At 45.1% G+C, this 13,855-nt stretch overlaps 2 protein-coding genes across 5 annotated transcripts in view; one reads left to right on the forward strand and one right to left on the reverse strand.

Moving 5' to 3' along the window:
- The window catches only part of MAP4K3 (mitogen-activated protein kinase kinase kinase kinase 3), a 190,270-nt gene extending 178,403 nt beyond the window's left edge, over window positions 1-11,867 (reverse strand). The window contains exon 1 of one of the 2 annotated variants that reach the window (XM_032652732.1): window positions 11,559-11,867. In XM_032652732.1, coding sequence (XP_032508623.1) covers window positions 11,559-11,654 — 96 coding nt within the window. In that variant the 5' untranslated portion in view covers window positions 11,655-11,867. The remainder of the gene's footprint in view (window positions 1-11,558) is intronic. The other variant, XM_032652733.1, reaches the window with a different exon arrangement.
- A 225-nt stretch (window positions 11,868-12,092) lies between these two features.
- The window catches only part of TMEM178A (transmembrane protein 178A), a 248,504-nt gene continuing 246,741 nt past the window's right edge, over window positions 12,093-13,855 (forward strand). For all 3 annotated transcript variants that reach the window (XM_032652737.1, XM_032652736.1, XM_032652738.1), the window contains exon 1: window positions 12,093-12,300. The gene's annotated coding sequence lies outside the window, so the exon portion shown is untranslated. The remainder of the gene's footprint in view (window positions 12,301-13,855) is intronic.

The following is a 13,855-nucleotide window of genomic DNA, read 5'->3' on the forward strand; positions in this document are numbered from 1 at the left end:
TTGATCCCTTCTAGAGTATTTTGGGGGTTTTTTTGTTTGTTTGTTTGTTTGCTTTTGCGCGGGCCTCTCACTGCTGTGGCCTCTCCTGTCGCGGAGCACAGGCTCCGGACGCGCAGGCTCAGCGGCCATGGCTCACAGGCCCAGCCGCTCCGCGGCATGTGGGATCTTCCTGGACCGGGACACGAACCCCCGTCCCCTGCATCAGCAGGCAGACTCTTAACCACTGCGCCACCAGGGAAGCTCAAGAGTATTTTTAATTTCATTTATTGTGTTGTTCATCATTGTTTGTTTCCTCTTTAGTTCTTCTAGGTCCTTTTTAAATGTTTCTTGCATTTTCTCTATTCTATTTCCAAGATTTTGGATCATCTTTACTATCATTACTCTGAATTCTTTTTCAGGTAGACTGCCTATTTCCTCTTCATTTGTTACGTCTGGTGGGTTTTTATCTTGCTCCTTCATCTGCTGTGTGTTTTTCTGTCTTCTTGTTTTGCTTATCTTACTGTGTTTGGGGTGTCCTTTTCGCAGGCAGCACATTCGTAGTTCCCGTTGTTTTTGGTGTCTGTCCCCAGTGGCTAAGGTTGGTTCAGTGGGTTGTGTAGGCTTCCTGGTGGAGGGGACTAGTGCCTGTGTTCTGGTGGATGAGGCTGGATCTTGTCTTTCTGGTGGGCAGGTACACGTCTGGTGGTGTTTTTTGGGGTGTCTGTGGCCTTACTATGATTTTAGGCAGCCTCTCTGCTAATGAATGGGGCTGTGTTCCTGTCTTGCTAGTTATTTGGCATAGGGTGTCCAGCACTGTAGCTTGCTGGTCGCTGAGTGGAGCTTGGTCTTGTTGTTGAGATGGAGAGCTCTGGGAGATATTTGCTGTTTGATATTACATGGAGCTGGGAAGTCTCTTGTGGACCAGTGTCCTGAAGTTGTCTCTCCCACCTCAGAGACACAGCCCTGACGCCTGGATGGAGCACCAAGAGCCTTTCATTCACACGGCTCAGAATAAAATGGAGGAAAAAAAAGAAAGCAAGAAAGAAAAAGAAAGAAAGAAAGAAAGAAAGAAAGAGGATAAAATAAAATAAAATAAGATAAAATAAAATAAAGTTATTGAAATAAAAAATAATTATTAAGAAAAAAAGTTTGAAAGAAAAAAACGGACGGACAGAACCCTAGGACAAATGGTGAAAGCAAAGCTATACAGACAAAATCTCACACAGAAGCATACACATACTCACAAAGAGAGGAAAAGGGGAAAAAATAATATACCTTGCTCCCAGGGTTCCCCTCCTCAATTTGGGATGATTCGTTGTCTATTCAGGTATTCCACAGATGCAGGGTACATCAAGTTGATTGTGGAGCTTTAATCTGCTGCTTCTGAGGCTGCTGGGAGCTATTTCCCTTTCTCTTCTTTGTTCACACAGTTTCCAGGGTTCAGCTTTGGATTTGGCCCCGCCTCTGCGTGTAGGTCGCCAGAGGGCGTCTGTTCTTTGCTCAGACAGGACAGGGTTAAAGGAGCAGCTGATTTGGCGGCTCTGGCTCACTCAGGCCGGGGGGAGGGAGGGGTACAGATGCGGGGCGAGCCTGCGGCTTCAGAGGCCGTCGTGACGTTGCACCAGCATGAATGCACGCCGTGCATTCTCCCGGGGAAGTTGTCCCTGGATCACGGGACCCTGGCAATGGCAGGCTGCACAGGCTCCCGGGAGGGGAGGTGTGGACAGTGACCTGTGCTTACACAGAGGCTTCTTGGTGGCGGCAGCAGCAGCCTTAGCGTCTCATGCCCGTCTCTGGGGTCCGCGCTGATAGCTGCGGCTCGCGCCCGTCTCTGGAGCTCCTTTAAGCAGTACTCTTAATCCCCTCTCCTCGTGCCCCAGGAAACAAAGAGGCAAGAAAAAGTCTCTTGCCTGTTCGGCAGCTCCAGACTTTTTCCCAGACTCCCTCCCGGCTAGCCGTGGCGCACTAGCCCCCTTCAGGCTGTGTTCATGCCGCCAACCCCAGTCCTCTCCCTGCGCTCCGACCGAAGCCTGAGCCTCAACTCCCTGCTCCCACCCGCCCCAGCGGGTGAGCAGACAAGACTCTCGGGCTGGTGAGTGCTGGTCGGCACCAATCCTCTGTGCGGGAATCTCTCCACTTTGCCCTCCGCACCCCTGTTGCTGTGCTCTCCTCCGTGGCTCCGAAGCTTCTCCCCCGCCACCCCATCTCTCCCCCAGTGAAGGGGCTTCCTAGTGTGTGGAAACCTTTCCTCCTTCACAGCTCCCTCCCACTGGTGCAGGTCCTGTCCCTATTCTTTTGTCTCTGTTTTTCCTTTTTTCTTTTGCCCTACCCAGGTACGTGGGGAGTTTCTTGCTTTTCGGTAGGTCTGAGGTCTTCTGCCAGCGTTCAATGGGTGTTCTATAGGAACAGTTCCACGTGTAGATGTATTTCTGATGTATCTGTGGGGAGGAAGGTGATCTTCACATCTTACTCTTTGGCCATCTTCTCTCTCTTACTCTTCCGCCATCTTCTCTCTGCAACTAACTTTTTTTTTTTTTTTTGGTAGTACACGGGTCTCTCACTGTTGTGGCCTCTCCCATTGCAGAGCACAGGCTCCAGATGTGCAGGCTCAGCAGCCATGGCTCACGGGCCTAGCCACTCCGTGGCATGTGGGACCTTCCCGGACCGAGGCACGAACCCGTGTCCCCTGCATCGGCAGGCGGACTCTCAACCACTGTGCCACCAGGGAAGCCCTGCAACTAACTTTTAATTGTCAAGTTGTGGAGATGTAGAAGAGGAAAATACCCACAATTACCTGAAAAGGCTATTAAAATATTCTCCTTTTCCAAATAAATACATGTGAGATACCAGATTTTCTTCACATGTCAACCGAAACAAAATATCCCAATAGGATGAATGAAGAAACACATCTGAGAAACAGCTGTCTTCTATTTAACCAAATGTTAAAGACATTTGCAAAATGTACAACAATCCCACTCCCTTCATTCAATTTTTGTTTGGAAAATAGTTATTTTTCATGAAAATGTCATTTATGTTAACATGTAATAGGTTAATTTTTCTTGTTAATAAATTAATATTTTAAAAAATTTCTCAGGTATAATTGCTAATATAGTCAATAGCAATAGATATAATTAACATAAACAACTTTGGTGTTCTCAATAATTTTTAAGAGTACAAAAGGATTCTGAAACAGACTCTATTTTACAGATATTTCTGTCCCTCCTCTCTGATCCACTCTCATTACGATTGCCAGAATAATCCTGGGCACTTTCAACATTATTACTTCTTGCACAAAAGCCTTAGTGTTCCCAACATCCTGTCACTTCCTATCTACACAATTTTACCTGGCTTTCAAGAACTTTATAAATTGGCCCTGCCTTATCTAGCAAATTTTACTTCTCTATGCTCCCCAACACAAGTCTCCATGTTACTTAATCCTCCCTTTCAGTCTCTAACCCTTTACTCCTGTGGTTAAATGCTCACCTGGAAAGCACCCCCAGCCCCTATTCCCTCCTCTGCTTTCCTCCTCTCTCTCTGCCTCCTCCAATCTAAACTTTCTCATCGTAAGGGCCCAGAGAGCAAAAAGGACAATGCCTTGAATGTCAGGCTTAAACTACCAATGGAGTATAAGCTTTAAAAATTTTGAATCACTATATTGTATACCTGTAACTTACATAATATTGTACAGAAACTATACTTCAATTTTAAAAAAAAAAAGGTGTGTACTTTAGTTTATAGGCAATGAAGAGAAGATTCTTTGAGCAGAAGGTGGATGATTTATACAGAAAGAATGTTCTTACCATCTCAAGTTTCTAAGAAGAGTTTAAACAAACTAAATAAATGTCTTCTTTGGACATACCTAAATTTACGGTCAAATCTAAGATTTTTCCAGTAGACTTTAAGGACTAAGGGAGGTGATACACTGTCACATTAGGAATCCAAACCTAAAATCTCAGGTCAAGGCAACTGGAACTCTGAAACATGGCATCTTCCAGAACCAAAAACACTGTAAAAAACAAAAGTGGAAAACAAACATGATTTCACCTCTCAAATCTAAGGCCTTTTGGTATTGGTGAACAAAGTCCTCTTCCTGATTAGAAGTCCAATTTAATCATATTTTCCAAAAACAAAAACCAGTATGTAATAGCTATATATATTCACTAGTCACTAAATGTCTTTACTTTAAAATGACAGAGTATTCTCATATGCGTGTAAGTTATGAACATTGCTTATTATGCAAAAGATACATTAAACCTACTGATTTAGTTTAGGCCTAATAATAAACCACAATGTTTAATTCATTCTATACCCACTATGGCCAGAGATCTAGGTCAAGCCCAATGTCATCTCCACTTTAAAACCTGCTATGATTTCTCCCAACCAGAAATAATGATCCTTCCTCTAAACTTAGGTAGTAGCACATGGTTTGTTCCTCTCATGCCAGTTCATTCATTTATTCCACAAATATTTACTGAGAGTCTAAATATGTGTTAGGCACTTTTCTATGTTCTGGGGATACAGCCATGAACAAAAAAAACCACCAGCTTCCCGGACTTACACTCTAGTGGGAAAAGAAAGGCAATAAACAAATAAATGTAAGGTGATACATGCCACAGTGAAAATTAGGGAGAGTAAGAGGCAAAGTTGAATTTTCTATAAAGCTAATAAAACTTACAGTTCAGGCCTCCTCACTTCCCCGGGGCCTCTATGAGTGCTGAAAGTTACTGGGACACGTAGAATGTTTCTGGTGGGGAAGAGAAGCCCAGTGGAAGCACTACATGATAGCATTTTTGATCAAATGCCTAAAGAGGCCTCAGAAGAAAGGGACCTGACTCTAAGGTTACAGCATTTTGTTGAGACATCTTTTCTAACTCCAAATAATTATTCACTTTCACACCAAACTTTTTATTCTAATTTATTTGTTTTCTCAATGAGGGTACCCAAATTACTGTATAAAGTTCAGGGCCTACAAAATCTGGATCCATCCCTGGTAAAGACAGAAGTGGGGAGGAGCTGTTTTTTATAGGATGATAAGGAACAGGCACATTAAAAGGTGACATTTGAGCTGAGACCTGAGGGAAATGAAGAAACAAACCATACAGATATTGGGGGGGCGGGGTTATGAGCACAGACAGCAAGTGTAAAACCACTGAGGCAGCAGCACGAGGAGCAGAGTAGGTTAGGAAGACAGGAGCAGGAGAAATACATAATAATAAACAGTATTACCGACAATTAACAATTACTGAGTATTATGTGACAGGCACTGTCCCAAGTACTTTTTTAAAAATATTTATTTATTTATTTTGGCTGTGCCAGGTCTTAGTTGTGGCACGTGGGCTTCTTAGTTGCAGCATGCAGACTCTTAGTTGCAGCAAGCGTGCAGGATGTAGTTCTCTGACCAGGGATCAAACCCAAGCCTGCTGCATTGGGAGTGCAGAGTCTTACCCACTGGACGTCCCCCAAGTACTTTTCTAAGCATCTCCATTTTACAACTGAGGAAACGGAGGCACAGAAGAGAAGGATTAGGTAATTGGCTAGTGGGTGGTGAAACTAGGCAGTCTGCCTCCAGAACCTGCTCTTAAAATCACACTGCTGAATAGATACTACCAAATGTAAAATAGATAGCTACTGGGAAGCAGCCGCATAGCACAGGGAGATCAGCTCCGTGCTCTGTGACCACCTTAGAGCGGTGGGATAGGGAGGGTGAGAGGGAGACTCAAGAGGGAGGAGATATGGGGATATATGTATATGTATACGTGACTTACTTTGTTATAAAGCAGAAACTAACACACCACTGTAAAGCAATTATACTGCAATAAAGATGTTAAAAAAAAATCACTGTGCTGTACTATAGAGAAGTCGGTTGTCTAGATTATGGAGTGTCAAGACAATCTCTCAGCCAGTAAGAGATTTAATGTGCTAGAAAAGAGGAAATCAACACAGTTTTGATCTCAAACTATGATAGCTAAAAGTAGGTTTACAATTTATGTCCCTGTAAATAAAGTACCAAGTCTTGTCATTTTTCCTACTCCACGCACAGTCCCTAGGACCTTTCCTTTCATATTACAGCTATTCAGTGTAGGATGAATGTTAAACGGACTCTCATGAGAGAATGACTAACTACTCACTCTCAATACAAAATAATTAGATGTTGTTTCACAAGTAAATATACATACAAATCAAATCTTGGAGGTAAGTACCTCCTTTAGGGAATCAGATCCATATCAAAGTCAGGTAAGCTGTTTGTATCTACAGAAATTATCCCACAATCTGTTCCACTGTCATTTTCCACCTAAAATAACTACTGATACGAGAAAACTCTACCTTAATTTACCTTAAATACTCAATCATTCTGAAGTTAGGACTACTTCCTCTGGTCCCTCTAGACTTTGTCCTCCATGAAAGTAAAAATGGGCATAATCCGGATACACATGTTTTATTTTCCTTCAGCTGTTCTTTTCTAAATGCTTAAGGTCTTCATGTCCCTCATAGGAGGTGAGGTTTCAGAACTGAGTTTTCCAGAAAAGTTCTTATAAATCCTGACTATAATGAAAGAATTAGTGTTTGATTATATTAATCGGAATACCATGAGACATGCAGAGTTACAAACAAGTCAACACATAATTCACTAAATACTTGAACATACAAATTAATTTCCTGATTTCACTGTCCAACCTTCAATTTTTCTCCTGTCAGCTTTCAGAGTCTCTCTACATAGATCACCATGTGAGTGCTACCTTGGAGCTTAGCCACATTACAGCCTCTGCTTCAGAGGGAATGGCTTCCAAACACACATAGAAAAAATCAATATCAACATTTCCAAAGCATGTTCTGCAAGACACCAGTTCTAAGGACAAGCAATCGGTATTACAGAGAAGAATCCCATCATCAAGTAACTTTGGAGTTTGCTGGGTTAAGCAAAGTTTACCAGGTTTCTTTACCATAGGACTTCTCGGTCTCTGATACACTCATAGTACTGCTTTCCCTGGAGCATCCTGGTCACAGTTTTTTGTTTGCTTGTTTGGCTGCATCCCACAGCATGCAGGATCTTCTTAGTTCCCCGACCAGGGATCGAACCCGTGCCCCCGGCAGTGGAAGTGCAGAGTTCTAACCACTGGACTGCCGGGGAAGCCCCCTGGTCACAGTTTGGAAAATGCTTATGAAGTCCAGTCTGGAAGTAAAAGATGATTCCAAGGCTTCAAGCCTTAACAAACTGACACTACTGGGGCTTTTGACCTTGTCTCCATTTGTCAGCTGGAGATAATGGGCTAGAACTCAGAAGGCACAAGCTGGAGGCATCTGGGAGTCATTCACAGGGACAAAGCTAACACCACAAGACCAGATGAGATACTCCCTGAGAAACACATGAAGACCAGTACTTCAAAACAACCCTGCCTTACCCTACCTCTAGCTTTAGTATCGTCTCTCTAGCAATAAATCTAGAAAAACATCCGTAAATGAAGACTCTAAGGGTAGGAATAATACAAATTAAACTGGAAAACTGCCTGAGAAAAAAAGAGCATAATGCATGTGAAAATCATACTAATGTTGATAAATGTTGATAATGTGATATGGTATACAAAGACCTAACTTCTCCAAGCTTCTCCAAGTAATCGCTTTCAAGTGACACACCTATAGATCATTCATTCTCTTCTTTTTTGGGATCATGGAACTCTTTGAGAATGTAATGAATACCAAAAGCCATCTCTCCAGAAAAACACACACACATACAACACTAAGCCTATAAATTTCCAAGGGTTTCGTGGGCCCCCTGCGGCTCAACCAGAGCCCTTTCTAGCTGTCAACTCCCAAGTCCCTGAGTAACTCCTGCTACAGATACTTCATCTGACAGACAAAGCCCAGAGTTACAGCACATTTAAAAGTATGTAATCCTTTTCTTTTTAAACTATATTTTCATGTACTTTAAGACAGTGCAGACGAAATGTATATTTGCATTTTTTTGGCCTCAAAAAAATTAAAACGTATTTGTTGAGTGAAACAAGTCAACACCATAAACAGAAGGGCATATGATGGTAATAATATCTTCACGACAAAACAGCTCTGAGAGGGTAAGTGATTTTATAAGGCCAAAGAGCTAATAAATTCTAGATCTTCCACATCCTAGCTCAGTACTTTTTAACTAAACCATGCCACCTTAAATATAATAAGCATATTATTACACTGCATAGGATATAGTTTTCAAAATAAAAATCCCTTAAAACACCAACCTTCTAAGAATGACTATAAATAATTAGGCCTCTAACTTACTTACTTAATTGGATCATTCCATTTTTAGCACCTAAATACTGACAAATTAAGGAGCAAATTATATATACCGGCTTTTGAAAAAAATTCTTTAAGGCACTACTCTCTAATCAACACCATTTGTAAAAATAATGAAAATCGAAAACAGCAAAATACAAAAAATTCTGTTATCTTTATAGCATGAATATGACTATATACAGACAAAAATACAAATAGTTTAAGCTTTGGGTCATTCAGCAAACGGGATATGATGCCGAAAACCACACAGAGTTTCTCTGCTTTGGGCCCCTGATATTAGAAGGGTCTGGCAGGCAGGGATCAAGTATCTATTATCTGATGTCCACTTGGCAGACTCTACAAAAACAGTGAGGCCTGGCTGCACAGCAGGAGTTAGGTATTCTAACTACTACCTAAAGATCCACTCTAACTCGGAGTGTGGCTGCAACTAACATGCTAAACTAAGTGCGTACCTCCGTTTCTCCACTGGAAATTTGATAATACATTATCTGCCCATATGCTGGTTAAGGACATAGTAGCTAGAGCAAACTGGTTCACATTTTGGCTTTGCCACCTACGAACTTTGGCAAGTTACTGTAACTTCCCTGTGCCTTAGTTTCTTCTGATGCAAAATGGAGTTAATAACAGCATCTCTTTCATTGGGCTATTGTAAGGATTAAGGTAATACATGGAGAAGTCTTTGAGCAGTGCCTGGCAAATAATAAGCACTCTATAAATGTTAGTTTCCATTATCATTATTTTAAACAGATGACAAGATTAATCAACTTATACCTGCACTGCACTTAGATGTCCTTAGGAAATTACAGGCCTTAACTTTTTTACGTTTTAATCATGTGGCTTAACTACCAGCTGTTTTTTCTAAATATAGTAAATACATGGCCAATTATTCTTGTAAAGAACTGAAAAAGAACTTACTGTCTACACTGCCACCTAAGCCTGACACATTAGCAAAGTTTCAGTTAACTTTTCATCTCAATATAACCAGACTCCCTTTTTAAAATATTTATTTATTTATTTATTATTATTATTCTGTGGCTGTGTTGGGTCTTCGTTGCTGTGCGCAGGCTTTCTCTAGTTGTGGTGAGCGGGGGCTACTCTTTGTTGTGGTGCACAGGCTTCGCATTGCGGTGGCTTCTCTTGTTGAGGAGCATGGGCTCTAGGCACGCGGGCTTCAGTAGTTGTGGCGCGCGGGCTCAGCAGTTGTGGCTCACGGGTTCTAGAGCGCAGGCTTAGTAGTTGTGGCACATGGGCTTAGGTGCTCCCCAGCATGTGGGATCTTCCCAGACCAGGGCTTGAACCTGTGTCCCCTGCATTGGCAGGTGGATTCTTAACCATTGTGCCATCAGGGAAGCCCTAACCAGACTCCCTTAACCAACTCTAAGCTACCTGGATTCACTCACTTCAACTTTCACAATCACTACAAATTCCAAGCACAATACCGTAATGGATATGCTTACAGTGGCCTCCTAACTGCTCTTTACCTCTGCCCCCCCATCTCCACTCCCCACACTGCAGTAGGTAAAGCTTGAAAGCTTGTACAAATCCAAGTCTAATTTCACTCTCCTACTTAAAACCCTGCAATGGTCCCTTATTGTCCTAAAGAGAAGTCCCACCTCCTTACAAGACCAAAGAGGCCTGCATGATCTAGGGTCATCCTCCCTCTCCGGCTACTGAGGCCACATAGGCCTTCTTTCAAATCCTCACCCTGTTCTTTGGGGCCTCCAAGCCTGCACAGATCATGCTTCCTCTATCTGGCGTAATTCCCTCTCCCCATTGCCTCTGACTCCCCAGCGGAGATGAAGTCCTCCTGTTATACGCTCTCCTAACCCTAATCTTAATCCTCTCCTCTCCTCTCCTCTCGGCAGCACGAAAGAAAACTCAATAAAATAATTATTTAAATGGTTGTTTAATGTTGTTCTTGTCCAAAAAATATAAACAAGTAAGACTTGGGAACATGTCTCTCTTTTAGCGCTACAACCCAAGTGCTTAGATAGATACACAGTACCTTATACACAGCAGGTGTGTCACAGAGGTGACAACATGTACACCTGTGTTGTCTATGGAGAAAAGTGGTGATATAACTGATGATGGAAAGCAAATCATCCACAAAACAAGACTAATGCAGAATACTGGCTGCCCTGTATTAAATATCTAAGTTACCATATGCATTACAAGTGAGGTAAAAGTAAAAACCTACTGCTTAGAGGTGGGCAAAATAAAGTTAAGACTCAACTTTCCAAAGTAAAGTTAAGTTTCTTTGTGCATCCTCAGGTGTTATGTGAAACAGGCGGAGTTCCACTTCAGTTACCAGTAAGAAGATACACAACCAAATCAAGACTGCTGCCACATTTGGCACAGGCCTGCTCTTCTTGGCAGTCTCTGTGAGGCCAAGAGTTGAGCTGGCCAGAGGAGCATGATTTATCTGCCACATTTAGAAGTGGTCCCTCTACAACAGGAATGCTATGCTACTAATGGGCTTTGAATTCTAACCTTGCCAAACCAGTACCTTTCCTAAATATTCAATTCACTTATATGTATATATATATTAAAAAGCTGAATCCTATGTGTCACTGACAAAAACAAGTTTAATAAGGCATCACGGTCCAATTCGAGTTGGAGAAAAAGTTGCTCTTTCGAAAGAAAAAAAGAAGAAGGGAGGGAAGGGAGGGAAAGAAAGAAAGAAAAGAAAGGGAGAAAGGGAGGAAGGGAGGAAGGAAGAAAGAAGTCATGCTAACCAGATCTCTTTTACAAAAGAAAGTCATTACTTGGAAAATTAAAAGAAACTGGTATGCGGATGCTAGGAGGCTTAAGGTTGAGGGGCTGTCGATGGACGCTGCCCAGTGAAATGACTATCGCCGGGCCTGGTGGGCAGCAGTTGCCAACCCACCGCGAACAATCCCAGGTCCGTGGAGAGCATGCAGGTTTGACATAAGCCAAACCCCTGCTGTCCGGCTCGTCGCACTGACCCTGCCAATGCAACAAACGCGCAGACCCTCTCCGCGCGGTGAGGAGCGGAGTTGCCGCCGCCGTTCAGCGCTTCCCGGGAAATGCGCGTCCGGGGGAGGCTCAGGTAAGGACCCGGGGGTCTCGGGATTAAACGTTTGGCCCTTTGTTCTCTGCACGGTCGCGGAGCCCTGGGCACCCGCCGCTCCTCCTCGCCCACCGCTCCCGGGCGCCAGCGTCTGCCGCCGACAGGCAGCGCGGACTCGGGCGCCCCGACTCGCCGGCGCCCCTCGCCCTCCCCGCGGCGGGTCAGCGCCCCAAGGCCTCAGCGGCGCGCGGCCCCTCGCCCTCACCTTGTAGACGTCGCCGTAGGTGCCGCTGCCGATGCGCTGAATCAGCTCGAAGTCCTCCTGAGGGTTCCGGCGGGACAGATCGAAGCAGGGGTTCATGGCGGGCCCCGGGTGCCCCCAGCCTCCCTCCCGGGCAGGGGAGGGGGGGCGCTCAGGGGGCCACACGGAGAGTGGGAGCCGCGGCGGGCCCCCTGCTCCCCCGGCGGTCACAATCGCCCGGCTCCACGCTGCGGCCGCCGCCGCGGACGACGACGACCGGCCTAACCGTCCCCGCCCCCCGCAGCCCGCCGCGGCGCCGAACCCGGGTCACACCCACACGGAGCCGAGGACGCTCGCAGCCCCTCGCTCGGGGTGAAACTCCAACATGGCTTCCGCCTTCGCCGCTCCTCCCCCTCCCCTTACTCCGGCTCCTCCACCCTCCTCCCCTTTCCCGGCTCCCGCCCGACTGCGCAGCCGCGAGCCCGGAGGGAGCGCTCCCCGGCCCCGCGCGCGGCCCTCTCCGCGCGCGCTCCGGCTCCCCGCGCTTGCCTGGTGAGGCCCGGTTCCCGGGCCCTATTCGGCCAAAAGGGCCGCGGCTTCCCCGCGCGGGGGGCCCGCGCGCGACCGCCGCTGTGCCGTGCCAGAAAAGGCTCGCCTGCCCCCCGGGACCGCGGAGGGGGGGCAGGCAGAAAGGAGCTCCTATTCGCTTCTCATTTACCCAGCGACAAAGTCTGACGTCGCCGCATCAGGTCCCCATCCTAAGCAGGTAGTATAGTTTTAATTTGCAAGACGGCCCGTGTCCCGAACTTTTTTTTTAGAAGCAACTATACATAGGACACAGTCGAGTCCCACAAACTTTCTGGGATTGCGGGGAAGGGGTTGTCGTCCTGAGGAAATCCCCTGAAAAAAGTGAGCTGTGCTTTCTGCGACCCCTGACACTCGGGCCCTTTGAGTTGACCTGACAGGGTGCAAAAAAGGACAGGTCAGGAGGGCGGCCAGGGAGGCGTGTGGAGTGGGTAGGCCGTGGGAAACTCTGGAGGAAAAACACGGCAAACGGCCGCCAGCCCTTCCGCGTGGAGGGCGTGGGAGGCAGCCAGAGGCCAGAACTAAAGCAGTGCTTGACCTTCACCAGAGGCGTCTGTATTATCAAAGACGGGGGAGTGGACCAGCAAGCTGTCCAGCAACCTTGCAAAGGAGAGGTGGGGTGGGGGTGAAGGGTGGAGCGTGGACGAGATCCATTCCCATACCTGAAATGTCAACCTGTGATGGTCCGCAAGCTCTACAGCTTAACTATCCAAAGCCCCACCCTGCTTCAGACCCAGATTGCAAGCCTTGTGGACACCAGCTTCAACTCTTATTATCTGTCCAGGAAAGCCTGTGGGTATGGAGGGCTAATTTTCTGTTTTCAATAAACTGCCCAGTAGGCATTTCCAAAAGCTTTAATCAAGTAGGTAGGTGATGGCCACTTCGGCAATACCGCTTTGGAGTTTTGCTTCAGAAGCTGTTTCCTAGTACCCTTAGGCACCACACCTTCTGACCGTTAATATTCCCTAAGGCCTCGTGGCTCCCCGAAAAACTAGGTCTTTATACTTATATAAAATAAGTATAATCAAATAATAGTCAAGCGAACTATTTACAGTTAACTGCCTCGTACATTTTTATCTTTTCCATCTCTTTGCCTACAGTAAGATTGCATGTTTACTAAATTCTCAAAGAAGTTGTTTGCCCTATCTGTTGACTAAAAGATGTTGGAAAATGACCATCTCTTCACCTATACAAGTAGACTTTCAATTATCTAGTTTTTAATTATTTTAAAGCATCAGTACTAGGAGCATATTACTTACACTGCTGCCCTATGAATGCTTATCATTGGGTTTCTTCTAGATGGATCAACCTTAAAAGACTCTGGTATCTTGAGAATTAAACTCCTGACTATAAATATTATTCCATGGCTAAGGACCCTGTTTTTTGCCTGTTTAAGGCACTTGCCCAGAGGCAAGCCTTCCTTCAGCCTGTCCACTTTTGGAGAATTGTTTGGCCTCCTTAAGCCAAACATGAGGATAATTAGCCCAGGGTTCAGATAAGCAGACCTAATAAACGATCTCAAATAGGAACTAGTTCTGCTCTCTTTTTCTGCCTTTTTAATGCTGGAAAGCCAAATTCTCAGGATTGAATGCTGCACAAGAACGTTCTAATGGTTTCACTGTTTTGTTTGCGAGGATTATCTTCTGTGCAGATAACTTTGCATTTGCATCACTAATAGACTTCTTTCAAAGGGAAAAGACATTTCAGTAGGGCTGAAACAGTCTTTAAAGTTTTGT

The sequence above is a fragment of the Phocoena sinus genome, chromosome 13, assembly GCF_008692025.1.
Source record: "Phocoena sinus isolate mPhoSin1 chromosome 13, mPhoSin1.pri, whole genome shotgun sequence".
In the NCBI taxonomy this organism is placed as follows: domain Eukaryota; kingdom Metazoa; phylum Chordata; class Mammalia; order Artiodactyla; family Phocoenidae; genus Phocoena; species Phocoena sinus.